General features: G+C 52.4%; 2 protein-coding genes across 2 annotated transcripts; one reads left to right on the top strand and one right to left on the bottom strand.

Annotated features, from left to right (window-relative positions):
* Nucleotides 1-4965, top strand: Dlk2 (delta like non-canonical Notch ligand 2). Its single transcript, XM_057794507.1, has 6 exons — nt 1-279; nt 756-886; nt 1150-1213; nt 2530-2660; nt 3216-3360; nt 4082-4965. The coding sequence occupies exons 2-6, from the start codon at nt 811-813 to the stop codon at nt 4812-4814; spliced, it is 1149 nt and encodes a 382-aa protein (XP_057650490.1). The 5' UTR covers nt 1-279; nt 756-810; the 3' UTR covers nt 4815-4965.
* On the bottom strand, nt 4811-25533 carry Abcc10 (ATP binding cassette subfamily C member 10). Its single transcript, XM_057794506.1, has 21 exons — nt 25324-25533; nt 21437-22658; nt 21103-21330; nt 19511-19667; nt 18987-19096; nt 17391-17470; nt 16279-16450; nt 15082-15180; nt 14515-14704; nt 13921-13998; nt 12749-12943; nt 11774-11927; nt 11439-11619; nt 8595-8938; nt 8215-8384; nt 7593-7753; nt 7056-7318; nt 6146-6291; nt 5969-6066; nt 5710-5822; nt 4811-5367 (listed from the first exon to the last, which is right to left on the bottom strand). The coding sequence occupies exons 1-21, from the start codon at nt 25482-25484 to the stop codon at nt 5205-5207; spliced, it is 4485 nt and encodes a 1494-aa protein (XP_057650489.1). The 5' UTR covers nt 25485-25533; the 3' UTR covers nt 4811-5204.
* Nucleotides 25534-27525: the final 1992 nt, after the last annotated feature.

Below are 27525 nucleotides of genomic sequence, written 5' to 3'. Positions count from 1 at the left end.
GGGTGGGCGCGGGGAGCTGTCGGTGCGGGGCGGGCCGCGGCGGCGGGAGGGGAGAGGCGGGCTCCGCCGGCACACGCCGCCCCTGGCAGGGGGCCGAGCGCGCGAGGAGCCGCCGCCGCCGCTCGGGGTCGCCTGCAGCCCCAGATTCCCGAGCGCTCGGCTGGCATGGCAGCCACCTCGGCGCCGAGCCCCGCGGCCAGCTAGGGGCGGCCCCCCGGCCCAGTCCGTCGGATCCCGCTTGACTCTGCGCCCTGGGGACCGGTCGCCTCCCAGCCGGAGGTGAGAAGCCAGGAGGACACGGGCGCGCGGTGGGGACCCCAGGCCCGAGCGCCGTGGAGCGAGTAGGGTGGTTGAGAGCCAGGCCTGGGTGGGTTGGTGGGTGTCGGAGGACCCTGGCCGAGACCACTTGCGGTTGGGAACTGGGAGCCGATCCTCTTTCCTCCCGGGCCCCAGGTCGTGTCGCGCTGGCCTCTCAGCGCTGTCCCCATCCCTGCGACCCCTCCACCTGGACCGCCAGCCCTGGCCATTCCCACGCCGTGGCCACGCTCGCCGCTGCCCATCTTTGGCCTCTTTCTCTCAGACCTGGCTAGTGGGTTCTGTCTCCAGTCCCTTCGTCTGCTCATCCATTCCTTGCCTCCGCCCTTTTGCTTCCCACCCCAGTCGATGAGTCCCTCTCCTCCGGCTCCTGTCACTTGGAACCGGTATCAGTACCGCTATCTCGGTCTGGCCGTCTCCTAGCCAGTGTCATCCCACAGGTGTCTACACGTCTGGCCGTTCATCCGTCCGTCCCTCCTGGGGCCGGAACTGACCATGCCCAGCGGCTGCCGCTGTCTACATCTCATGTGCCTGCTGTGCATCCTGGGGGCAACCAGCCAGCCTGCCAGAGGTGAGCGAGCGCGCCCCAGGGTTCGGGTCGCGGCCCTGTTCAGCCGTCCTCGCTGGCACGTTGACCTCTGCTGGCCAGAGACGGCACTGCAGCCGCCCCATTCCATCTGGCTGGAGAGTACTATCCCTTTGGAATAGGAAGCCTGTCGGTGTTGCCATGCCCAGAGCCGAGTCCCTCTAACTACGGAAACTTCTACCAAGTCCCACGTCCCAGGAAGCCAGACCCTGATTCAGACTCACGCGTACTACACCAATCTCTTTCAGCGGATGACTGCAGCTCCCACTGTGACCTGGCCCACGGCTGCTGCGCTCCTGACGGCTCCTGCAGGTATTTCTGTTGCACACGTGTCTCAAATCCTTTGCTCCCCACTTTTCGACCCTCCACACTCATGAGCAGGTAAAAAACCCAAAACAGTGTCTAGGAGCTTAAGACCCTATTGTTTGTTTTCACACAACAGGGTGACCAGTCCCGGATCCCCCCTCTCCCCTCCCCTTCTCTCTTTTTTTTTTTTTTTTTTGGTTTTTCGAGACAGGGTTTCTCTGTGGCTTTGGAGCCTGTCCTGGAACTAGCTCTTGTAGACCAGGCTGGTCTCGAACTCACAGAGATCCGCCTGCCTCTGCCTCCCAAGTGCTGGGATTAAAGGCGTGCGCCACCACCGCCCGGCTCCCTTATCTCATTTTGCCTCTTACTGGAGAGCTTGGATATCTGAATTTTTATTCTCTCAAGGGCTTCTGTCTCTGACGATGCCGGTAGAGGCGCCTAAAGGTTGAGTTTAGAGTCAGAGCCACATGAAAGGGAATATAAAGAGAAGTTCTGCTTTGGAAAAAAAGCTGCAGTGGGGATGGGTGTTTTCTTAGCGCATCTTGCAATTGACTCACCAGGGCAGACTGGGCAAATTCTGTGGCAGAAAAGAGTTTGGACACAAGAAGTGAGTCGACAAAGGCAGGTTGTTACATGGGGCTCCGTGCTGGAGGGTTGAAACCAGACATCCTTGAGGGCTTATAAAAGAATAAGTCACTTGGCAATGGTGGTGTGCACCTTTAATCCTGGCAGAGGCAGGTGAATCTGAGTTTGAGGTCAGCCTGGTCTACAGAGACAGAGTTCCAGGGCAGCCAGAACTACACAGAGAAACCCTGTCTTGAAAAAATAACAAAAGTCTTGGTGATTGTGAAGTGAGTCCAGGAAGGTCAGGATTCCAGGCTAGCCTTGTCTTCTTGACTCTGATAAAAGCAAAGCAAAATAAACAGCAGCCATTTGCTCTGAAGCCCGAAGGGAAGATGATCCTAGTGACCTTGGAAGGTCACTCACTCTCAAATGTGTATAATGAGACACTCCAGGGAGGGCACCAGTGGCCTTTACAGACACGGTTTGTTTCCTTAACAATACCCTTCACCTCCATGTGAGAAAACAGATTATGAGAAGCCAGAAAAAATGTAGATGCTGAGTTTGATGTTGTCTGTCTGATGCTTGTGTCTGCCCTTCGCACTTGGCTTATGCACAGCCCTCCACCTACCCGGGACTAGTCTGCTTTTCTTTTAGGACTGTTGTATGTCCTGCTAGTTCTACCTTCCACACACACACACACACACACACACACACACACACGCACACACACGTCCTGAGCCTGTGTTTTCTCCCACTAGGTGTGACCCAGGCTGGGAGGGGCTGCACTGTGAGCGCTGTGTGAGGATGCCCGGCTGCCAGCACGGTTCCTGCCACCAGCCGTGGCAGTGCATCTGCCACAGTGGCTGGGCAGGAAAGTTCTGTGACAAAGGTAGGGGCTATTGGCTATTGGCCCATGTGCTCTAGAGCCACCATTGATATTTACTATTTACTGAGAACACATTGTGTCTTGCTCAAATCCTCATTGATTTGAACATCCTTATTGATGTCATTCCTACTTGAAGTCTGAAAGGATCCTCAACATCAGATCGCGCTGTTGGAAAGACAGCTGCTAAAAAGTTGTACCCAGTTTAGCCGGGCGGTTGTGGCGCACGTCTTTAATCCCAGCACTCGGGAGGCAGATCTCTGCAAGTTCGAGGCCAGCCTGGTCTACAAGAGCTAGTTCCAAGACAGGCTCCAAAACTACAGAGAAACCCTATCTCGAAAAACCAAAAAAAAAAAAAGTTGTACCCAGTTTAAACATGAAACTCCAGTCCACACAAGAGCTGTGACTTGTCTGAAGTCAGTTTGACCCAGACTGCCAGAGCTGAGGTCAGGAATGGCAGGGGCAGATCTGAGGTATGAGCCACGTTCAGAGCTTAGATCTGGTCCACAAGGGTTCTGGAGACCAATATGAGGGGCTACCCCACTCTTCTTATCTCTTTAGATGAGCACATCTGCACCTCACAGTCACCTTGCCAGAATGGAGGCCAGTGTGTGTATGATGGGGGCGGTGAGTACCACTGTGTGTGCCTGCCAGGCTTCCACGGACGTGGCTGTGAGCGCAAGGCTGGACCCTGTGAGCAGGCAGGGTGAGTTGCCGGGACCCTGAGGAAGCTGGGCAGTGAGGGAAAGTCAGGGCTGTCAGTAGGGCGGGACACAGAGTCAGACTCACACAAGGACACCCCAGGATAAAGACCCCAGGGTGACAGTATGCCAGGTTCAGATTCTCGACCTTTTATTTTCTGTTATGAGTGTTTTGCCTGCATTGACGTCTGTACCACATTTGTGTTTGGTGCCCAAGGAGGTGGTGGACCTCCATGAGGGTTTTGGGAATCGAACCCAGATCCTCTGCAACAAGAAGTGCTCTTAAACACTGAGCCAACTCTCCAGCCCTCCAGATTCTAAACTTTCTTCACCACAAATGGTGGGGAGGGTGGCACAGGGAGGGAGGCTCCTAGGATTCCCTGTCCTTCCTCACAAAAGCAGACATGCAACCTTACGAGTTGGCTCTTCCTTATGTGGATTATGAAACGGCCACAGGGCTGGACTTGCCCCATTTCCGCCGCAGGCCTAAGAGCCTGTGGAGCTAATACAGAGCACTTCTCTGAGCCTTGACTTTGGGCCTGACCGCGTGTGTGCTAACTGCTTGGGTTCTCTCATTTAGCCGACCTGGCTATTTTTACTCACATTTTAAAAATAAGGTTATTTGAAACTCAAAAGGAACAGCCCAAGGTGACACAGCGAGAAAGGGGGCATCAGTGGTCAGGACACTGACTGGCAAGTTGACACCAATGTTCTCTCTCGCCTTAGCTCCCCATGCCGGAATGGCGGGCAGTGCCAGGACAACCAGGGTTTTGCCCTCAACTTCACTTGCCGCTGCTTGGCAGGATTCATGGGTGCCCACTGTGAGGTGAATGTGGACGACTGCCTGATGCGCCCTTGTGCTAATGGTGCCACATGTATTGACGGCATAAACCGCTTTTCCTGCCTCTGTCCCGAGGGCTTTGCTGGACGGTTCTGCACCATCAACCTAGACGACTGTGCCAGCCGCCCATGCCAGAGAGGGGCTCGCTGCCGGGATCGCATCCATGACTTTGACTGCCTTTGCCCCAGTGGCTATGGTGGCAAGACTTGTGAGCTTGTCTTACGTGCTCCAGCCCCCGCCACAATGGGCATCCCACAAACACCCACCTCAGCTGTAGTTGTGCCCGCTACAGGGCCTGCCCCCCACAGTGCAGGGGCAGGCCTCCTGAGGATCTCAGTGAAGGAGGTGGTGCGGAAGCAAGAGGCTGGGCTAGGTGAGTCTAGCCTGGTGGCCCTGGTGGTGTTTGGGTCCCTCACTGCTGCCCTGGTCCTGGCCACTGTGTTGCTGACCTTGAGGGCATGGCGCCGGGGCATCTGCCCCACTGGACCCTGTTGCTACCCAGCCCCACACTATGCCCCAGCTCGGCAGGACCAGGAGTGCCAGGTTAGCATGCTGCCAGCAGGGTTCCCTCTGCCACCAGACCTGCCTCCTGAGCCTGGCAAGACCACAGCATTGTGATGGAGGCAGTGGCTTTTTGGCCCCCTTCCTTGTCTCCTTCACATCTCAGACTAGAGGTCCTTTCTCACCAGCCCTCAGCTTTGGTCCACCCTTCCAGGGGATTTCAGCTTCATATCAGAAATACTATTTTTTTAAAACACAGAATGTAAAATAGGAAATTTATCAAATAAAATTATGAAAATGAAAGTGGGCATCTATGGAAGAAAAACTGTCTCAGAATTCTGGATGAAGAGGCCCATGGTGGACCAGTTCTGAGAAAGCCTCAGCCTTCAACCCACCTACGTGGGATTTACACGGGGAAGCCAGGGTGCCCTTTCCCATCTGGGGAAGCGGAGGAGAGGTAGAAGCCCAGAGGGGAAGGTAAATGAGCCACCCTGGTGGGAAGGAGGCTCAGCGTCCTGCAGGGCGGGGGTAGGCTCCCTGCTGGCTGCTCTGCAGGAGCTGCTGGAACAGAGACTGGGGTTGGCTGCGCAGGGCAGAGGGCGTGTCCAGTTCTACCACCCTCCCAGCTTGGAGCACCAGCACTCGGTCAGAGTTTAGGATTGTGTTGAGCCTGTGTGGGAGAAGATTGTCAGTGGTAGGAGAGGGGTACAATGTCCTAAAGACAAAGCTCACCCGATTTCCCTTCAGATCCCTCCAGACTGCACAAGCTTGTCCCCCACAGGATAGAGTCCCTGGGGTCTGTGCTATGGGAAGAATGGTGGTGTTTTCCCAGATAATGTGCTACCAGGGGCCCTGGGGCTGTACCTGAAGGAAGAAGGGCCGAGGTCCCCAGGCCTTTGATCCCTTGCCTACCCAATGCCATCTCTGGAGTCTGATCTCCCTGGGGCGAGGGGAGGGTGTCCATGCAAAGGTCGGAGGTCTGTGCCTCTACTGTCCCTGCGTATTCTCACACCTGTGGGCTATAGTCAGCACGGTCTTGTTGGCAAAGCGTTTGCAGATGGTTTGCTGGAGCAGCTGGTCGGTCTTCTGGTCCACACTTGCCGTGGCCTCATCTATGCATAAGATCTGGACCATGTGGAGCAGGAGGGGAGCAGAAGAAGACTGTAACATCCCTACAGTTCCCCACCTCTGCTTTTCCATGAAACTCTCACCAACCCACCTCCTCCCTGCACATATCCCCGCCTCTTGGATGTGTCTTCCTCTTGTCTTACCTTGGCATCTGTAAGGAGAGCCCTGGCCAGACACAGCAGCTGCCTCTGTCCCAGGGACAAGTTCCGGCCCCTTTCGCCCAGCTCTCCATCCAGACCCCCTGTAAGCAGAGCATCTCCACTGCCAATGGGCCACCCTTGGCTTCTCATCTGCTCCTCAGGCCAGGGCCCGGGACTCACCCACAGTGACGATCACCTCACTCAGGTGGCACTGTTCCAGGGCTTGCCACAGGGCGCCGTCCTCATGCAGGCCCTGGGGGTCCAGGTTCTCCCGCACAGTCCCACTGAACAAAAAAGGCTCCTGGGGGATGACAGCTAGCTGGGATCTGGGAACAGGACAGGGGGAGCAGGCTGGGGATGTGTCCACTTTCTTGTGGCGCAGGTTTACCTATGGGTCTGGCACTTCTAAGGAAATATGGGGATGAGACAGAAATATCATTCCCTCTGCTTCCCACCCTTTATCCACCAGCTCACCGGTTAGCCACACACCTAGGACAGCACTGGTACTGTGAGGAGGACCAAAGAGAGAAAGGCCTAGACTCTGGCCTAGTGAGGTGTGCTGGCCAGAGAACACTGTGCTGAACTGTGGGACTGACCCCAGAGACCCTGACCCCTGCAGTGGCCAGGCAGGAAATGAAGAGAGTGGGAGGGGATGGAGGCACTTCTCAGTGGGAGGAGGACAAGGAGCTAGAAGGTCAAGACGGAAGAAAAAACCACCACGACTTGAGAGAGGGCAGAGGAGGCAGGCCAGGGAGCTGTGGGCTCAGGATGAGACTTCCATGTTACAGAACTGGGAGAAAATGATGCTAAGGTAAACTGGGAATGGGCTGGGGCACCTACAGTTTCAGATGAGATAGACGTTCATGGCATCTTAGTTTAGAAGGCAATGCTAGGGTTTGGAGTAGACAGTGTCTTCTGGGAAGTACAGGAAAGATGAGGATGGATCTGCAGTCAGCCGGGGTCACAGCTTACCTGTCCTCACCTGTCCACCTCATTTTCCTTGGCTGCTGATTGGCTGCCCTGAGTTTCCTTACACCTTCCCAGAGTGGCTCCCACTGCCCCCCACCCCCCAAATCACCTGGCCCCAGACCTGAGCTCCGCCAGCTCCAGCTGGCTGGTGTCCACGCCGTCTAGCAGCACCCGCCCTGCACTGGGCTCCAGCAGCCGGAAGAGCACCAAGAACAGGGAAGACTTGCCAGAGCCTGTGCGGCCTACGATGCCCAGCTTCTCCCCAGGCTCCACTCGGAAGGTCACCCTGTCCAGGGCATTTGGCAGTCCTGGCCGATACACCAACACCACGTCCTGGAACTCCACACTGCCCCGGGTCAGCCACCTGATGCCCTGGTAGGGTGTCTGTGGGGAAGAGGGGAGGAAGAATGGTGGCAAGGACAGAGTGGGAGGATGGAGGAGGGAGACGGAGGAAGATGGCTGGGGGGATAGCAAAGGTGGAGAAAATAGGGAGCAGATGGGAGGATGGACATGGGAACGAGGTACAGTGAAGAATGGCGGCAGTCAAACCAAGAGGCTCGGGATGTGAAAAGACAGCAGGGAGCTAAAGGAAAGGACCTGGGAAGACTGGAGGACCCCCAGGACCAGCACCCTGACCTAGGTGGAGGGGCCGACTTACCTGCAGTAGCTGACCTCGGGGCTCCTGGGGAACGCCACAAGAGTACTCCTCCAGCCGCTCGACGCTCACCATCATGCCTTCTGTCTGGGTGAAGCTGCTCACCAGGCCCGAGAGCAGACCCGTCAAGGACAAGGCATACGACAGCACGAGGCCCACCAGCCCTGGGGAGAGAAATGCCAGGGGCAGTAGGGGACACCTGGACACTGACAAGTGTGTGGGAGGGAGTGTGGAGAGCAAGAGGATCCAGCGTTGGACTTAAGGTGATGGGGCGGGCAGAGGGGCGAGCAGAGGACAGGGAAGGACTGGAGTACACCTGGAGAAGGAGGCTATGAAAGGTGGCAGGCCGGAGATAAAGGGGGATGGGATAGAGTAGTGGGGTAGATAGGAGCAAGGGAAGGAGGATCACAGAAGCCTTGGTCTGGTCCCAGATCCACCTCTGTCCGTGGATTCCTCAGCATTGAAATGAGGGTGATGATGGCTCTGTGGAAGCATGCTCACAGGGGACACCGGGTAGGAGATGACAGCGGTGCAGGGTGAGGGAGGGAGATGTGGGGCGTGGTCTGAGTCAAGGATCTGGAATGGCCTGCTCCTAAAGTAAGGGTAATGGGTCCCACGGTGGTACCTGGGTTGGCAAGGCCCTGCTGGTGTTGCACCAGGGCAATGACCGCGATGGCGCTGACCACTGCTGCCCCCATGAGCTGCAGTCGAATGTCCAGCCACTGCATCGTGGCATAGGAAGCAAACTGGCATCTCTGGTTCAGCTCCAAGAGTCGCTGGTTCTCCTCCTCAAATCTGGAGGAAGGAAGGGAGGCTACTCCATTGCTGTGCTGATCTCACCCCTTCCCTGCATCCTTCCCGGAGGCTGACCTACATACCCACCCCGCTCCACCTTACTCTCTTCTGAGTCTCACACTTGATGTTTTCCAAGCGTCCTTTATTCCTAACCCCGAATGCACCCCAATTACCTTGCCTCTCACCCCCAATTCCAGCTGGGAGATGCACCTGTAAGTGGCCCCTGCAGCCCGGAGCACTGGGAGGCCGGCCAGGGTGTCAGCCATGTGGGTGTAGAGCGGAGACAGGGTGAGGCTGCCCAGGCGCCGCAGCTCCCGGAAGGAGGCCCTGTAGCGGCGCTGCATTCGGTAGTAAATGAAGCTCAGAGGTGGCAGCAGCAGCAGCAACCAGGGCAGACCAGAGCCTAGCACAATCAGGAGGCCCAGCAGGCCCACGGAATTGGCCAGCAGAATGTTGAGGAGGAAAGGCAGGCTGTCGTCTACACAAGCTACATCTGAGGAGAAGCGGTTCAAGACCCGGCCTGAGGGCGTGGAGTCAAAGAAAGTCACCGGTGCCTGAAAGACACAAGGTCAGGGGCTGAAAAAAAAGAGTTGGTGGGCAGGTTGGTGAGGGGTGAGAAAGATGGCCTACAGTAGAGAAAAGAACAATGTATCCCCCAAAGTGTGGGAAGAGAGGGACTGGAACTTGGAGGGAGCTATCTCAAGGTGAGAAAGACCCAACTCCTCTGACCGGGGGACCCTTCACGGCCATGCCAAGCATCCATCGCCCTCTGGGCTGGACATGCTTACTGCTCTTTCAAGAAAAGAGAGCTAATCTTTCTCTACGGGATGGGCATTTTGGGCCGACAAGCGAGCCTTAGACGCCAGGAGGAAAAGTCTGCCTGTGGCTGGAGCGGCACTGCCAGGTAAGGTGTGGGGAAGGTTCAGGTTCTGAGCCTGGCTGTGCTAGAGCATGCACACAACCCAGCACCCAGGGATGGAGGCAGGAGAGTTAGGAGCTCAGGGTCGGAGACAATAAGAAACCCTACCTCAAAAACAAAACCAAACCCAAACCAAACAAAAGCTCAGGTAGACTCAGACCGCAGTTTGATTTCCAGGTCTGCCACTTAGGAGATGTGAGACCCCAGGCAGGGAATGTGCTTTTCTCTCCAAGATCCCTAATCCTCATCTTAAAAACGGGGACAACAGGGTATTTATTCCTCCCATTCTAGGGAGTTCTCTCTTTTTCACAATAAACCCATGCTCAATCTACTTGAAAAAAAAAGTGTGGGGTGGTCAGGCTTGGTGGCACACACCTTTAATTCCAACACTTGGGAAGCAGAGGCAGGGAGATTTCTATGGGTTCAGGGTCAGCGTGACCTTACAGCAAGTTCCCCGATACCTAGAGCTACATAGTGAGACCTTGTCATAAAAACAAGGGGAGAGTGAGGATGACAGTTCAACCCCATCTCACAGGACCACGACGAGAAAGAATTAGAGCAGCTCAGGGAGGCAGAGTGCTTGGCATAAGTGCTCATAAGTGCTGCTTGGACTAAGCTGAGAGTCACAGCTTCAAACACTATTCTTCTCTGTCTTTATCTTCGTCTGCTTTTACTCTAAACACAGCCCGTTGGAAGGCAGGAACCAGATCAGATGATTTGGAAGTCACTCTCCAGACACACTTAGGAGAAATTAGTCCCTCAAAGCCCAGTGTCCTCCTTGGCTCAATAAGGAGAGGGAGAACAGGGGGTGACTGGGAGCAGTCACCAAAATCCAAACAGTGACAGGTCCATGGACTGGCTCTCCCACAGACCTAGACTTGGCCAGGCCATTTCAATGCTCAGCTCTTCAGTTCCCTTGCCTGTAAAATGGGGTGAAATTACTTCACAGGGCTACTGTGAGACCATAACGGGTTAAAAAGGGCTCGGGGGCACACACGTTTAACCCCAGCACTTGGGAGGCAGAGGCAGCAGGATCTAGTGTTGGAGGCCAGACTGGCCTACACAGTGAGAGCCTGTTGCTAATAAAACGAAATTAAATAACAACTAAACGAGCACTTACTGGGTGCCAGGCACTAACTTAAGCATTTCCATATGTCAATCAATTCATTTCTTATTATATAGATGAGAAAGCAAAGGACAAAATACACAATAGCAATGCATCTTAATTTTACTTTTTTTTTTTTTTTTTAGTTTTTCGAGACAGGGTTTCTCTGTAGCTTGGGAGCCTGTCCTGGAACTAGCTCTTGTAGACCAGGCTGGCCTCGAACTCACAGAGATCTGCCTGCCTCTGCCTCCCGAGTGCTGGGATTAAAGGCGTGCGCCACCACTGCCCGGCAATTTTACTTTTTTAAAGACAAGGTCTCATCCTAGCACAGGCTGCTCTTGAGCTTACTATGTAGCCCAGTCTAGCTTCAAACTCAGGAGATTCCTGCCTCAACCTTCCAAAGGTGCTTTTAAGTATGCCTGGTAGGAGTGGATCTTTGAAATAGCTCTAGATAAAAGTTATCAATAACTAGGATTAAAAATACATGCGCAGGATGGGGTGTAATCCTATCACTTGGGAGGCAGAGATAGGTGGATATCTGTGAGTTCCAGGTCAGTCAGAGCTATAAGATACTCTCAAAAACAACAATGATATATACACAAGAAATAAAAATTTAAAAACATACATGCACATAAAACACATCCATTCTATAATGAACAAACAAAAAAGATAACATATTAAAAACCCTTAGTAAGGAAGCTTATCAAGGAAGGGAAGGGAAAGGGAAACAGTGTAGACATAAAGGGAAATAAAGAACACAAAAGAGAAAACAGGCCTTGCATGAACTACAAAGTTCCAGATGAATCTCCGAGGAATGTCCTCTCGTTTGTCCTCTTTATGGATGAAAAGCTATAGCTGACCTACTGGACTCACACCCAGGTAGGTGTTCCCGACTCGGTACTTGCTGGCCTGAGACTATTGCATGCTGTCCCACCTGCCAGAGGCTACTGTGTGGATGGGGAAGGTGGAATGCAGTCCATACACTGGGGATACAAGCCTGGGGATGTCTTTCACCTTCCCATCACCTCACCATGAGGAGTCGATGCAGTAGGCGGTGGTGTAGGGTGGCAGCTGCTTGAAGGGCACCGGCTGCAAAGAGGACTGCCCGGAGAAGGGTGCAGAGAGAGTTGACTCCAGCAATGGCCGCGTACACGATGAGGTAGAAGTGGACATCTGAAGAGCCATTGGAAGCAGCGTTGAGCAGTGGGGTGCTGAGTAGTGGGGAGGAGACTGTAGGTGACCCAAAGAAGGCTTCCTTAGATGTCCCTTCCCTTCTCTAGGGCCACCTCTTCCCACCCTCTAAAAGACAGCCCCAAGCATGCCCTCCCTCCTTAGGCAAACCTGCTCCTGGCCTCAGCCACTCACTAGAAGTTTCTGGAGGAGAAGAGAAGCAGCGGTGGGGAGACAAGCACTGTGGAGTCTGGGCTGGAGGAAGCTGGACCCTCCTTGGAGCTATTCCCGGCTGTCTTCAGCTGAGAGAGCCAGTGAGAGAGCCACCAGTCAGCACCGTTGCGTGTGGCTGGACATGGATGGGGAGGGAGAAGTTGCAGAGATTCATCTGCTTGGTTCTATTCAAACATTCACATTCTCAGCCCGCAGTGGAGTCTTCCTTCCTTTGTACGCCTCCCTGGGCCTCCACATCTTGCCACTACCCTTGGTCCTTCCTACTCTACACTGTTCCTACACCCATCAGTTCCATGAACAACATGACCAATTTTGCAGAACAGAACTTGCCTGGATGGCAGATCAATAGATAGCTGTGGAAACCAGGCATGGTGGTACACACCTATAATTTCCATATTCAAAAGCTAAGGCTGGGGGATTGCAAATTCAAGGCCAACCAAACCAGCATGAGCTGCACAGTGAGACCCTGTCTCAAAAAACCGTAATAATACAGTTTTTAAAAAGATGATCATCATGGGGGCTCGAGAGATGGCTCAGCAGTTAAGAGCATTTGCTGCTCTTGCAGAGGTCCCAGGTTCAATACTCAAAAATCCATATAATCGTTTACAACCATCTGTAACTCCAGTGCAGACAACCTGGTGTCTTCTGACCCTGTGTACCGAGCATGCACATAGCGCATAGATATACATGCAGGCAAACACTCATGCAGAAAATGATTATTTTTGTTAATTAAAAAAGAGGACCATGATGGAGTACTACGTCTAGCCGACCGCTGGAATCCTCTAAATTGGAGCACGCTTTTTGTATCAACTGTTGTCTGTGCATGGTAAGGTTCTGCACTTGTGGTTCCCAGGTGAATGCAGTCCTGAGCGGGTGGACAGCACGGCTGGGGATGCGGTGGAGGGGGCGGGCAAGGACCTTCTGGGATAGTCTCACCTTGCATGAGGAGCAGAGAGACGAGGATGGCGACAGCCAGGCCACTGCCCATGGCCCTCCAGTACGCTTGGTATACATGCAGGGCCACGGCACCCTCGCATTTGCTTTCTTCCTGCACTAGGCGGCCAGATGCGCTCTGCTCCACCTCCAGCCCCTCGGTTGTTTTCTCCAGGTTCTGTACTGACAGGGACTTGCCTGTGAAAATCAGGAAGGCCTCAGAGGAATTATGCTTGGTATGCGAATGTTTCACAGGAACAGGCAGGCTTTAAAAATCATTCCCACTGTGTATTGACAAAAAGTAGAGCGAGTTCCAGGACAGACGTGATAGACAGAGAAACCCTGTCTCAATAATAACAATAACAGAACAGAGCGAGTTCCAGGACAGACGTGATGGACAGAGAAACCCCGTCTCAACAATGACAATAACAGAACAGAGCGAGTTCCAGGACAGACGTGATGGACAGAGAAACCCCGTCTCAACAATGACAATAACAGAACAGAGCGAGTTCCAGGACAGACGTGATGGACAGAGAAACCCCGTCTCAACAATGACAATAACAGAACAGAGCGAGTTCCAGGACAGACGTGATGGACAGAGAAACCCCGTCTCAACAATGACAATAACAGAACAGAGCGAGTTCCAGGACAGACGTGATGGACAGAGAAACCCCGTCTCAACAATGACAATAACAGAACAGAGCGAGTTCCAGGACAGACGTGATGGACAGAGAAACCCTGTCTCAACAATGACAATAACAGAACAGAGCGAGTTCCAGGACAGACGTGATGGACAGAGAAACCCCGTCTCAACAATGACAATAACAGAACAGAGCGAGTTCCAGGACAGACGTGATGGACAGAGAAACCCCGTCTCAACAATGACAACAACCAAACAGCCTGAGACTGAAGAAGGGCAGCACAGCCTCTGCTGAGCATGGCAGGGCCCTGAGTTTGACTCCCAGGACTTGAAGGAAAAACAGAAGAGACAACCAATGTTTCCATGTGTGGTGACACACATCTGTGCCTCTTGAAGCCAGTCTCGGCTACTCAGGAAGTTCAAGGCCAGCCTTGGCTGTACAGTGAGATCCTGTCTGGGACGTTCCATGATACACATATAGACACACAGAAAGAGGGGACAATCCCAGCCTCTTCTTCCCACTCCTAGACTATACCTGAGTCAGTCACTTGTTCCTCCTTAGTCCAGGCTGTGGGGCCAGCTTGAACCAATGGCAGAATCTCAGAGGGAGGCCCTGTAAGGAAGAAAGGGAGGATGCTGTAATGGGTCCACACTAGGCCTTTCTAAGTTTTTGTGATCCCAGCTTCCCCTCTCTCTGCTCATTCTCACTAGCCTACCTGAGTAGCTCATTAGGTCCACTGCTGTGTACCTGGAGCGTAGCTAGCAGCAGCTCGTGACATGAACATAAACACCCCTTCCCGCCACCTGCATGGTATCGGCTGTCACTACCGTGGAGCCTCTGTTCAAGTCATTCCGCCTGGGCCTCACTTCTTCCTGTTGCTTTGCCATTGAGCTCTGCAGGTGGTCATGCCCCCCTGAACAAGCCATCAGGGCTCTGTCATTCTTTTCTTTACAAGAAGCAGCTAAACTCCAAGGCTCAAGCACATTGTCTCCCCAACCCCTGCCCGTTTTCCTGTTTTCTCATGCTGGTTCTGTGGGGAGGGAAGGAAGAGCTGAAATGCACTCAGGCTGCATGTGGCAGGGTGTCAGGGTCTGCTCTGCAGGTGGCACTCCCCCTGCCATTCTGTACCTGTCCGGACCAGGTGCCCGGCCTCCATCAACAGCACCACGTCAGCCTTCTCGAGGTACTCAGTGCGGTGGGTGCACAGCAGCCGAGTGGTGTGGCTCAGCACCCCCAGAATACACCTATGCAGCAGGTGGTTGGCCACATCTGCATCCACAGCAGCCAGAGGGTCATCAAGGAGATAGAAGGCTTTCTCCTAGACAGAATGAACACGGCAGGCACTATGCCCCAAGTCCTTTAGCTGGGCTCAGAGGCTCTCCCAGACCCAAATTTCAAGGCAATCAGACATGACAGGAAAGAGATGAGACACTATAGACTTCCCTCCAACTGAGTGTAAAGTCAGAGATGTGGGTCTAATGCCTTGCTGGGCTCCAGTACGACAGGCCTTTATTTTTGCCTTGAATCTGAAAACAGGAGGTAGGATAGCCAACGCCTCGGGACGTGGAGTGAGGGAGGAAAAAACCAAATGCAAACAGAAATATGCCTGGCCCTGCTCAGCCAAGCCCCCTCTGCGCTAGACTGCTTCCACACCCGACTACCAACCTACTCCCCCGCCCCACAACCTCAATTTACCTGGTAGACAGCACGAGCAAGTGCAATCCGAGCCCGCTGTCCCCCACTGAGGGTCACACCCTTCTCTCCCACCTCTGTCTGGTCTCCAGCAGGCAGGATCTGAAGGAACAGAAGACACCCAGCGGGCTAGCAAACTCCCCATGCCCTCCACTCTGTCTCCTTTCCCTTTGTAGGGAAGAGAGAAAATGTGGAGATCAGAAGGCCTCATAAACTGAGATTGCACTTCAGTTGGGACAAGTGGTTTGGAGGAGAGAAGCCCAAACTCCAATGCCTGGGAGCTATTGCCCCCCCCCCATAGATGGTGGAACTGTTTAGGAAGGATTAAGAGGTGTGGCCTCGTTGGAGGAGGTGTGTCACTGCAAAAGCAATGTTCCTCCCAGTTAGCTCTCTTTGCTTTGTGACTATTGTCTCAAGATGTGATCTTTTTGTTACTGCTCCCAGCACCATGCCTATCTTCCTGTTGCCGTGCTCCCTGCCATGATGGTCAAGGATTAACCCTCTAGAACTGTAAGCCCTTGCTAAACTCTTTCTTCCGAAAGTTGCCTTGGTCATGGTGTTTATCACGGTAACAGAAAAGTAACTAAGACACAGAATCACATCAGTTGAAGCCAGGTCTTATAAGGCTGGCATTGTTTCCTCTGCACAGATGGGACCAGAGCATAGGCAGGTGAACCATCTCGCCCATAGATGTGAAGCAAACGATAAAGGGACACAAGATCACCCTTGGTCAAAGTCAAAGGCCCTCCTGCCCAGGAAGTTCCACATTTATCTGAGGAGGCCAGTGCTGACAACAGTCCTAGAGGACATGGGGCTGGCTGGAGGATTCACAGAAATACGATTTCTCTCTGTTGCTTTTAGTACTTGGCTTGTGGGTATGGGACAATCTAATGGGCTTGGCAGCTTTACCAAGGGTTTAAACAAGACCTTGACTCTTCCACACCAAGCCTCACAGAGAACCCTAGCCTAGTTTTGGGGGCCTCAGGGCTGCTATGTGCAACACCCTCCCATCCTCCTTGGGCTTTACAGGGAAGTGGGAACCAAGCAGCTGAACACTCTAGGAGGCCCAGAGGCTGGTTGCTTGCCCTAGATGAGTGACACCTGTGCAGAAGCCCTTCCCAGAGAAGTAATCTAGTCTGGGATGTTAGGGACATACGGGAAAGCAGGCAGCTGAGGGTGTCGAGACAGGTAGGTACTCACGCTGAGATCATCATTGAGGGCGCAGGCCTCTAGCACCTCCATGTACAGCCGGGCATCAAATGTCTTCCCAAAGAGGATATTGTCTCGGATAGTGGCACACTGGATCCAGGGCTCCTGGGTGGCCAGTCCAAAGCCTTTGGACAGCTCTGACACTGCCACCCACCCACAGAGCCTGCGGAGAGCCAGGGCAGCATGGGGACCAGTTCCTTAATGAGCCCTTGCATGCCCAGGCTCTCCTCAGATGGAGCTGGCAGCCTCTGTGGCCACTATGGGCTGGAGAAAGCAGCTCTTTGGCTCCAGCCCCACGGCGTCTTATAGTTAATGTGGAGCTCAGGTGGGGCTCACCCTCACCTGCAAGCATGGCTTCCCTCCAGTCCTCACCCCTCTGTGGACCTCTTCCCTGTGTAGCCCCATTTTCAGAAAAGACAGCTAACAGCACATGTGACCTCTCTTCTTGTTCTAACACTAAGACTCGACTGCAGCGGTTCTCAACCTGTGGGTCTCGACCCCCAAGGCCATCAGAAAGCATAAAGATTTACATTATGAGTCATAACAGTAGTAAAATTCCAGTAAGGAAGTAGCAGGGAAAATCATTTTATGGGTGGGGTCAGCACATGAGGGCCTTATTGAAGGGTGGTGGCGTGAGGAAGAGTGAGAACCACTGCTCTAGTGTGACGATGATCTCCGCTGCTCCATTTATTTACCAGTTTTGTCTCATATATCCCAGGCTGGTCTTGAACTTGCTATGTATCGAAGGATGACCTAAACTCCTTATCCTCCTGCCTCCACCTCCTGAGCGCAGAGATTATAGATTTACACCACTACACCCAGTTTTATGTGGTACTAGGAATCGAATTCAAGGCTCCTGTACAAGTTAGGCAAGTACTCTACCAATTGAGCTTCATCTCAGCCCAGATTTACCCTGACTCCCTCCACATCTCCAGACTGAACCCTCCCTACAAAGGGGATGACTTTTACCTTTTTTGTACATGTGCCCCCACCTCTCCACATACACATATACACTGACCCAAGACATTCCCACACACACCAGGGACCCGGCAAAGGCTACTAAAAGGTGAAGCCAGAGTCAGGGGTACACTGAAGTTCATTACCTGTGGAGCTCCCCAGTGACGGCGGCCAACAGCGAACTCTTCCCACAGCCCACCTTTCCCACGATGCCCACCAGTGTACCCTGCAGGGAAGCCACATAGTAAGGACTTCCTGACTGCAGAGGAAGGGCACGGGGCTGAGGTTCTTCACTGGCCAATCCCCAACTGATGATGCTCTTGGTCTCAGTTAAGTCTTAGGGAAAAAGGTCTCTCCATCCCTCAGGCCATGTGGGCCCCAGTGACTGCTTGCATCTGCCTCAGAGAAGCTGCACATGCTTTAGTCTCAATTTCACTGCCTGTAAAAGCCCTTCAAGGGAATGAGACCTGCCAGAGAAGAGGAACGTATCCAGGAACTCCTAGGGTATGCTGAGGCAGGCATGGGAAGAGGGATTCCTGTCTTTGGGGTGACTGGGCTGGCTAACGTTTCACAGTGTCCCATCACAGTGGACAAAGGCAGCCTACTGCGACAGGCCCTTTCTTGTGATCTGTTCTTCCTTCGTGTCTCAGCTGTGATGAACAGGCACAGAGCCTTTCCTGGCTCATGGAGAAAACCTAGAAATGTGCAGGGGTCCTTGTAGCTTTGTCCATGTGGCCCACACTTTGCAAGCCAGGGCTGACCTATCTGCAAGTGGGTACCAGGCTGCTCTCTGATCATTTGAAGTGATGGACTGGGCTCAGGCAGCTTTCTTCTTGGCTAGAGCCTACAAGTTGGAAGGCTGACTGCGGTCACAATTCTGCTCAGTGGAGAATCCAGACAGCATGAGGCAAATACACAAGCAGAAGGCCAAAAGCGCTGCAAGTTGAGGCCTGGCTCTGGGCTGCTCCTAAGATCTACGCTCTTGTTTTGAACTCTGTGATTCATCTATGTATTCTTATTGAAGTTCTTGTTTCCTTAGGCTAGCTCCAGTGGGTTTCCATGACTTCTGTCTATATATGAAAATAAAAAGCTAACACATTAGTAAAATTCCTTTGAAAAATTCCAGCCTTGTCTTGCCTGAACTAAGAAGAAAAACAAAACATTCAACAAAAGCCAGAAACGTGAGCCAAATGTGGTCGAGGCCATTCAGCCATTGCTGGAGAACTATAGGTTGAGATGTGGGGCAAAGGGTTAGGCAGAGGTCAGGAGAGCAGAAACTCCAGCAGAGTGAAGAAGTCACCATCCTGTAGGAATTTCCCATTATAAGCTCTCTGACTACATATGCTGCATTGGGGTCACAAGGTATGACATTTTTCACAAGACTAAATGGGGGATCACCTAAGCTGTTTGTAAAGGTCCCCCAAAGAGGTTGCTTGCCCTTTCTCCCAGGTTCCCAGCCTGAAATGATGGTGGAAAAGCCCTGGTGTCTGTTCTGAACCCTGCAGCTGGAAAGGGGCACTGGAGAGGAAGCTGGATGTGAGCTGCCTATACGGGGAGAGGTGTGGCCAGTCTGAGGAGAGGGCATGGAGCAGGAGATGCACACATTGAGGGGTTGTCTCCCCTCAGACCGGAAGCCGCACACCCAGCCCCCTTTCCCTCCCGGTAGAGCCGCATTAGTCCTCATGTACCCGTCTGGACATCCTGCTTTCCAGGAACTCTCCCAGGGTGTCTGTCCCACAAACCTTTTTCACTTGGAGGTGACTGATGAAGGTTTTCTGGCTTGTTCCAATTGGGTCCCAGGAGAACAGGGCTTCATGCAGCTCCAGTACTGTGGATGGCTCACTGGGGGGATCTAAACAGGGACGGAGCAGCTCATCCCACATTCCTCATCACCGAGTCACCTGTCCCTGATCGACCTGCCCACAGCTAATTCAGTCTGAGTCTGTTGGGTCTAGATTTTGTTCCTGACTTCTCTGGACACCTGTGCACAGAGTTCAAGAGGCTAGGGCTGGAAAGATGACTCAGTGGTTAAGACCACACTTCCAGAGGACCCCAGTTTCATTCCCAGTATCCACTTCATAAGGCTCATGCCTGTTAACTTTAGTTCCAAGGGATCCAGTGCCCTCTTCTGGTCTCCATGGTACCTGCACACATGTGGTACACATACACACACTCAGGTACACACACATACACATAAAGTAAGTCTTAAAATGAAAAGATCACCCCCTCACCATGTGCTAGGTCTTTCCCTCCAGCCCCTCCTTACCAGGGCTGTAGTACTCCTCAGGGTTGTAGTTTGGAAGGTCAAGGAAACACTGGATCCTGTCCAGGGATACTTTGGACTCCAAGAGGCCATTGATCACCCAGGGGAAGTTGTTGAGAGGAAGAATGAGCAGGCGCACAAGTGCCAGTGTCGTAAACACCTAAGTGAGAGTGAGGGTGAGTCTTGTTCTCAGGGTAGAACACCATCCCTGTGGACACATCAATGCAGGCAGGAGCAGGACAGCAGCAGACCTGAGGAGCTGGGGTTAGCAATGGCAGGCCCTGTCTACAGAGAGAGTTCTAGGACAGCCAGGGCTACAAAGAGAAACCCTGGGGAGAAAAAGACAGAGAATCCTAGAAATTCTAACTGTTCCTTAAGAATGCAGGTTACTATTTTTGTTTGTTTTTCGAGACAAGATTTCTCGGTAATTAACAGAAATCCGCCTGCCTCTGCCTCTGCCTCCTGAGTGCTGGGATTAAAGGTATGTGCCACTACGCCCAGCTGCAGGTTACTATTTTTTGATGCTGGAGACAGACCCAGAGCCACACACAGAGTAAGCACTGGCTCTGACATGAGCTGCACACAAACCCTCATATGTGGTCAGCACTAACTCTGACATGAGCTACACACGAACCCTCATACAGTGAGCACTCCCTCTGACATGAGCTGCCCAGGAACCCCCAAACTTTTCTTGATAAGCACTTAATCTAGGTCACTCTGAGACTTCCTCAAAAGCTGAGTGACAATGAAGATCTCGAGCCTTGGCCATACCTAACACTAGATTATGGATCCCTTGCCTCAAAGGCCACATCAATAGAAATAAGTGGCCCAACCCAGTTAGACAGCAGCCTGGGCTATACAGAAAGACCTTATCTTTAAAACAAAACAAAACAAAACAAAACAAAACAAAACAAAACCAAAAACAGGCACTCTCCACAAAAGGACCCCAAGTCTGGCCCTGAATGGAAGTTGAAGATAAAGGGAGGGAAGAAAGGAATTCCTTACACACACAAAGAGCTATATATACAAGATCAGAAAGCAACCCTCAGAAACCACCTCCTTTGCCGGGAAAGGGCAAGGCAGCCAGGGGTCCTCCTTCTCCCCTGTCCCCAGTTAACACTAAGGGCCTACACCCACATGGTCACACCACAGTAGTCCCTTCCCATTTCTTCCTAGGGCCACCTTCTCCCTCTGTGCTGGCTAGTTTATGCCAGCCTGACCCAAGCCAGTCACCAGAGAGGACCTGAGAAACCGTCTCCATAAAATGCAGCTGTAGGCAAGCCTGTAGGGTGTTTTCTTAATTAGTGATTGATGGGGGAGGGCTCAGCCCATGTCGACTGGGGCCATCCCTGGGCAGCTGGTCCTGGGTTCTATAAGAAAGTGGGCTGAGCAAGCCATGAGGAGGGAGTCAGTGAGCAACACCCCTCCATGGCCTCTGCATCAGCTCCTGCCTCCAGGATCCTGCCCTACGTGAGTTCCTGTCCTCACTGCTTTTGATGATGGAACTGTGTGTGAAATGAACCCTTTCCTCCCTATGTTGCTTTTGGCTATGGTGTTTCATCACGGCAACCCTAAGACCCCTCCCCAGCTCTCACCTTGGTGGCAGTGAGCTGGTGCCCCATGAGGACGTAGGTGATGAATGTGACGATGCAGATGACAACGGGCAGAGCAGCCCACAGGTACACACAGGCCGCATCCAGGTACTTGATGACCCGGAGTCGCCCCAACTCTTGAGAGCGGTAGGACTTTACTCGGTCCCCCAGAGCCTGCTCCCACCCGAAGAACTTGATGACTCGAATGCCACTCAGCAGCTCTGTCATGAGCTGGAGATAGGGACAAGAGAGTGGGGTGACGGTGAGGCAACACTCACACACCTCTGCTTTGCGGCCGGGCGGGGTCTCCGTCTGGCTGAGCCCGGAAGCCTCTCACCTTCACCCGTGCATCCTTGTGCTGCAGCATCTCCTGATTGCTGGCCATGATGCGGGTGGCAATCACTTTGTTGACAGGTACTAGCAGCAGTGCCAAGACCAACCCAGCCACGAAGGCCATGCCCACCTGCTGGTACAGCAGGTAGAGGGTGACGGCCAGCTGCAGAGGGAGGCCCCAAGCCTCATGGAAGCTGCCAGCAAAGTTAAGCAGCCTCTCAGAGTCGGTGCCTAGGAGGTTCAGGGCCTCCCCAGTAGGAGGGCGGTTAGGCCCAAGCTGCAAGGCCTTTCGGTAGAGGATGCTCAGCACAGCCACCCGTGCCTGAAGCGTCACTTTACGTATCTCGTACCCATACTGATTCTGCAGCACTGCACTTAGCACAGCCCCACTGGCCAAGCCCAGAACATAGAGCACGCCATGGCTCAGGGGCTCTTGCCCTTCCTCCAGGAAGCCCACCAGTAGGGAGAGCAGCAGAGGCCCAGAGAACGACAGCATGGTCCCCACTAGCTTCAACAGTCCAAGAGCCAGGTAGCAACATCCAAAGGCCTCATAGAGGGCCCTCCACAGCTGGGCCCCTTCCTTCCAGTGCGCTAGGAAGGCACGGGCCAGGTAGGCAGGATGCAGCCTTCGGGGGAGCCGGCAAATGTCCTGGGGCTGCTGGAGCTCTCCACGGACTCCACGAGCAAGTAAGGGTGCCAACCAGGCATAGGAAAAACGCGACAACCAACTCTCTCCATCTTCGGCCACCTCTCTTTCTTGACTCTCAGAGGACAAAAAGCGTTCCTGAATCCAGGGCTCTCGTGGCCCTCCAGGGGCTGCCCAGCCCAGTCCATAGGCCAAGATAGCCGCCAGCTGCAGAATGAGAAGACATACACGGCCCAGGGGACCTGGGAGAAGTGGGGGCAGAAACGTGCCTCGTTGGCAATGCCATAACAGCGTCAGCACTAGGGCTGGTGCTGGTAGGAAGGCTGCCAGAGCCAAAGCCAAGGGTCCACGGGAACGGCCATGCGGGGAATAAAACAATGCCCACAGGGCCAGGCTGTGGGTGAACCAGGCCACAGCTGTCACACACCCTGTCAGCACCTCTAGCCCTATGGGTCCTGGGCGCGACCCTGGGGGCAGAGCAACCGGAAGGAGGTCCAGCAGCGGGAAGATAGTGAGAAGGAAGGAAGCTGCAAGTCGGAGGCGCCAACCGGGATTAAAAGGTAGGATATAATTGGAAATCCTAGAGGAAAAAGAGAAAAGGAGGCGCATTATGGCTGACTCTAGACTCAGACATGCCCATTGCCTCCAACAAGCTAGATGAAATAAATCCCCTTTCTGGTGTGTGTATGGCATCCCTGCCCTACTTGACCCTGGAACCCAAAACCTTCCCTCCTAGGAAGCCTTCGCAGATTGCCCAATGCATTTTCTAATCTACCCACAGGCCTTCTGATTCATTTCTTTGCTACAGGCACTAACAAGTCTGACTTAAGGCTGTAAGTACCATGAAAATTCTAATTAGGAAAAAACCCACAAATTTTACACGAAGATAAACACTTTTTATAAAAACGATGCACACAAGAGTACCCTAAACTCATCTGAAGTATTGCGGGATGACATGCACTTAGAAGCAGCTCTTGTCCTCTAACAGGGGAGCCTCCATTTACAAAGCCTCAGAATAATCTGCTCCAGTCTTTTCCCTGACTGTAAAGAGTGGTGTGGGCCAACCTGTGACCTCTCAGTTCGAGAGGAACATCTTTCAGTTCTGCCTATATCTTCTTAACATAAATGTTGTTCATAAACAAAAGGTTTACATTAAGAATCAAATACAAGGGCTGGAGAGATGGCCCAGTGGTTAAGAGTACTTGCTGCTCTTCCAAAGGACCCGAGTTCAGTTCCCAGTAGCTCACAACTGCCTATAACTCCAGCTCCAGAGGATCCTATACCCTCTTTTGGACTCCGCAGGTGCACACGCGCACACACACAGCACACACTTGAACACCCACATATATACATTTTTTTTTTAAAAAAGAATCAAATACAAGCTGGAATCAGGTGTGGAGGTGCACACCTTTAATCCCAGCACTAGGAAGGCAGAGGCAGGTAGTCAGTTTGAACCGAGTTCAAGGCCAGCCTGGTCTACTTAGCAAGTTCCAGGTCATCCAGGAAACTACATGGTAATATCCTGAAAAACAAAACCCTCAAATACAGGTTGGGTATGGAGGAGCACACCTGGTAATCGCAGCAGTTGGGAGGTGGGGCAGGAAGACCACTAGCTCAAGGCAAAACTGGACTATTTGACACCTCATCTCAACACCTCTCTCCCCACAAATGGACCCAACACAGAGCCAGGCATGATGGTATACACTTATAACCCTAGCGCCAGGCAGGGTGGAAATGCAAAGATCTCCATGAGTTGGAGGTCAGCCTGGTTTACACAGAGAGTTCTGGACCAGCCTAAGCTACATAGCAAAACTTTGTCCAAAAAAAAATTATAGAAAAAATATGTAGCAGTGAATATCAGAATGCATTGAAAGTTCACATAAAAGAAAACTGGGCAAGGGAGGCATGGCACAGGAGAGTTGGCTGTTCTTGCAGAAGATCTGAGTTCGGTTCCAAGCACCCACACGATAGCCCACAGCCCTCTGTAACTCTAGGTCCAGGGCACCCAATGCCTTCTTTTGCCCTCCAAGGATACCAGACATGCATGTAGTACATATAAATGCATGTACATAAATACATGTATACATACTTTCTCTCTCACACATACATATACATAAAATTAAAAAAAAAAAAAAGAAATTGAGACTGGAAAGTTGGCTCAGCATCAGGAGCATAGGCTGCACTTCCAGAGACCCAAGGGGTTCAGTTCCCAGTAACCACAAGGTGGCTCACAGACATCTGAAACTCCAGTTCCAGGTGAGCTGATGACCTCTCCTCTGGCTCCCTCAGGCACTGTACCCATGTGGTACACAGACGTACGCTCAGGAAAAATAAATAAGTAAATCTTCAAAAACCTTGACGGTGAGGCTGGAGACACACTCCTGCAATCCCAGGGTTCTGAAGGCAGAAGCAGGCAGATCTCTAGGTCAGCCTGGTCTACATTCTATTTCAATTCAGTCTGTAACGCTCTTTGGGATGCCAAAAAAGCTTAATTGTAAACAAAATACTTTGGCTGGTTTTGTTTTCCCTCACTTTGAAACATGGTCTCACTATGCAGACCAGGCTGACTTCAAATGATCTTCCTGCCTCAGCCTGCAGAACAGCTTGACGGCTTGGACTATAAGCATGTGCCACTTTGCCTGCCAGGGCTCTATTTTTCTTTTTTTAAATTGCAGTCTCTTATCGATTTGAGCAGGCTGTGGGTATCTGTGCTAAGATCCCCTAGGCTTTTGCCTCATTCCGCAAAAGAGAGAAAAACCAACTTGGTCATCCAAGAACTAAATATAAGATCGAGGAGAGTTTAGTTAGCACCAACGTCTTACAACACGAAGCCAAGTTAGTTCTAGGGTTCTGATTTTGTTCTTCTCACAGCTTCTCTTCAGCAGAGTCTGCATCTGACTACAGATAGCACAGCAGGACGTTATGGATGGAAGTGCTGTGCCCCTGGCCCTATAACTAACATAAGTCATCGTTTTCAGCTAACACGTTCATCCATGTTTGCCTCCAATTCATGGCAGCTGTGTCTGGACATGTAAAACTCTGCAAGAGAAATGCATTGGCGACTTTAAGGACACAGCCCGGTGCTGCAGTATCTGTTTAAACGCCCTGTTTCATTAACCCTCTCGACACTGCTGAGACTCAACCAAGTGCCAACAGTCAGCTTTTATTCTGCGTCTGTCCTACCCCAGAGACCTCGTAATTCCAGTGACACCTGGGAGAGACGGCATATCGCTTCAGTTACCCACCTTGGGGTGCCCAAGTAGCAGGCACTGAGGACGGCGAGGAGCGCGTGGGGAATGACGCTGAGCACCAGCTGTGTGAAGCAGTGGCCCGTGGTGTCCCCTTCCCACAGCGGGAGCGGTCGCGCCTCATCGGTGCCACACAGCTGGGCCAGGAGCCTCTCCATAGACACCTCACCTGGGCAGAAGCCGAGTCACAGGGTCCGGTACCCGGTCCCCCGCAAAACCCCGCCCCCAGTCAGGACCGCCCCTCACTTCCGCCTCCAGCTAGGGCCCGCCCATTCTTGCAGGACTTCCGGGGCTAGCAAGGAAGGCTCGCTACCCAAAGAGGTCGAGTTTCTAGGTCCTGGTACTTCCGCTGCCGCCTCTGCCTCCAGCCTCCCGGAATCCAGCACTGCAAGCCTAAAGACGTTTGTGCCAAATTTCAATATCCCGAGTGTTGGTGCGGGAGAAGGAACGCGCTGGCAGGGCAGGGCGCTGGGCCAGGGCCGCGAGGGCCCCCTAGAGGCAAAGCTGTCAGCGGGTGCTGTTCGTCCCGCCCTCATGCAAGCCTCTGCGCCTGCGCATAGCTCTCTGCTCTGCTCCTAGCGCCGCCGCGAGCGACTGCTAGAGCGTGGTTGTGCTGGGGCACGTTTCTGTCATTGTGCTTGCACAGGGACCCAGCCCGCTCCTAGTGCAAATTCATTTTTAGTACCCTGTCATGTGGAGTGCTCGTTCCAATTTACCTGCGGCGTACTAGCCGGCACATGCACAGCGCTTCTAATGTTTAAAGAGCTGGAAGGTCTAAACATGCCTGCCATACTGAGGAGTGCTTACGGACACGTAACTAACCGTTTATTCCCGTGTCCTAAGGCTGCGTGACTCTAGCGGAAATTATCCACTTTTTTACGATGGGGATAATAATACCCACGTACAGTTGATTTGCATAAGCAGTATATAATGCTTACGTTGAGTGCAGAAGCGGTGCCTCAGGGGTTAAGAGTGCTTCCTGCTCTTGCAGAGGAACTGAATTTGATTCACAGTACTCACGCTGGTCCAACTGCCTATTGTTAGGATTATGCTGGCCTTCCTGTCACCTGGTAGTGTGAACCCAGACACTGTCTCTTTAAGAGACAAGCTCCACCCACTCCCAATCTCTTTTCTTTCCTGTTGAGGCAAGCTGGTCTCTGCCCTCTTCCCTCTTCTCTTCTGGAGTGGCCAGTCTCAATTTCCTTCTCTCTCCCTCCTTCCTTTCCTCTCTCTCTTCCCCCCTCTCTTTCACCCTTCCTCCCCTCTACACCCCCCTTTAATAAAACTTTATACTTAATCTCTGTCGACATGGCGTATTTGTTTGTCCCTTACCTCACGGTCCTTACCCATCCAGGGTCCCTCTTGTGTAGCAAATCATAACACCTATGACTCCAGCTCCAGGGATCTAAGGCCTTCTTGGCCTCTGTAAGCACGTGTACAGGTATAATACATATAATTTTTGTTGTTGTTGTTTTGTTTTTGAGACAGGATTTCCTTGTGCAGCCCTAGCTGTCGAGGAACTTTGCTTGTAGACCAGGGTGACCTGGAATTCAAAGATCTGCCTGCCTCTGCCTCCGGAGTGCTGTTAATAAGGGCACACTCTACCACTGCCCCGCCCATACATAGAATTTTTTTTTTAAAAATGCTCAGGTCAAGTGCTTTGCTTAGTCATTTCTAAATATTTCATAGTAATAAGAATAATGGAAATTTTCTAGTTATGCAGATGGATGTGAATTCTAATCCTGACCCACCAATTTTAACAGTGTGATGACATAGGCCAGTTACATTTTAAGCTTTATGTCTACACGGTGTGTATTGGAATCTGCTTCACAGGGGCATACAGTATTATGGGAAAAGTTTTTTCAAAAATAACTCATGAGTCGGGCGGTGGTGGCGTACGCCTTTAATCCCAGCACTCGGGAGGCAGAGGCAGGTGAGGCAGGTGGATCTCTGTGAGTTTGAGGCCAGCCTGGTCTAGAAGAGCTAGTTCCAAAAGCTACAGAGAAACCCTGTCTCGAAAATTAAAAAAAAAAAATAAATAAATAACTCTTACCTTCAGAAACTAAAGATCTTACAACCAAGTTAAAGAAGTGCCTTGAGACATTTAAAACTGTACCCAGTCCGTTTTCCTGTTGTGTATTTGTTAAGTTTTCTCTGGCCTGGTAAACCTCTCCACCGATGCAATAATCCAAATTAGAC

The sequence above is a fragment of the Chionomys nivalis genome, chromosome 19, assembly GCF_950005125.1.
Source record: "Chionomys nivalis chromosome 19, mChiNiv1.1, whole genome shotgun sequence".
Taxonomy (NCBI): domain Eukaryota; kingdom Metazoa; phylum Chordata; class Mammalia; order Rodentia; family Cricetidae; genus Chionomys; species Chionomys nivalis.
This window is presented reverse-complemented; position numbering and strand designations above follow the sequence as displayed.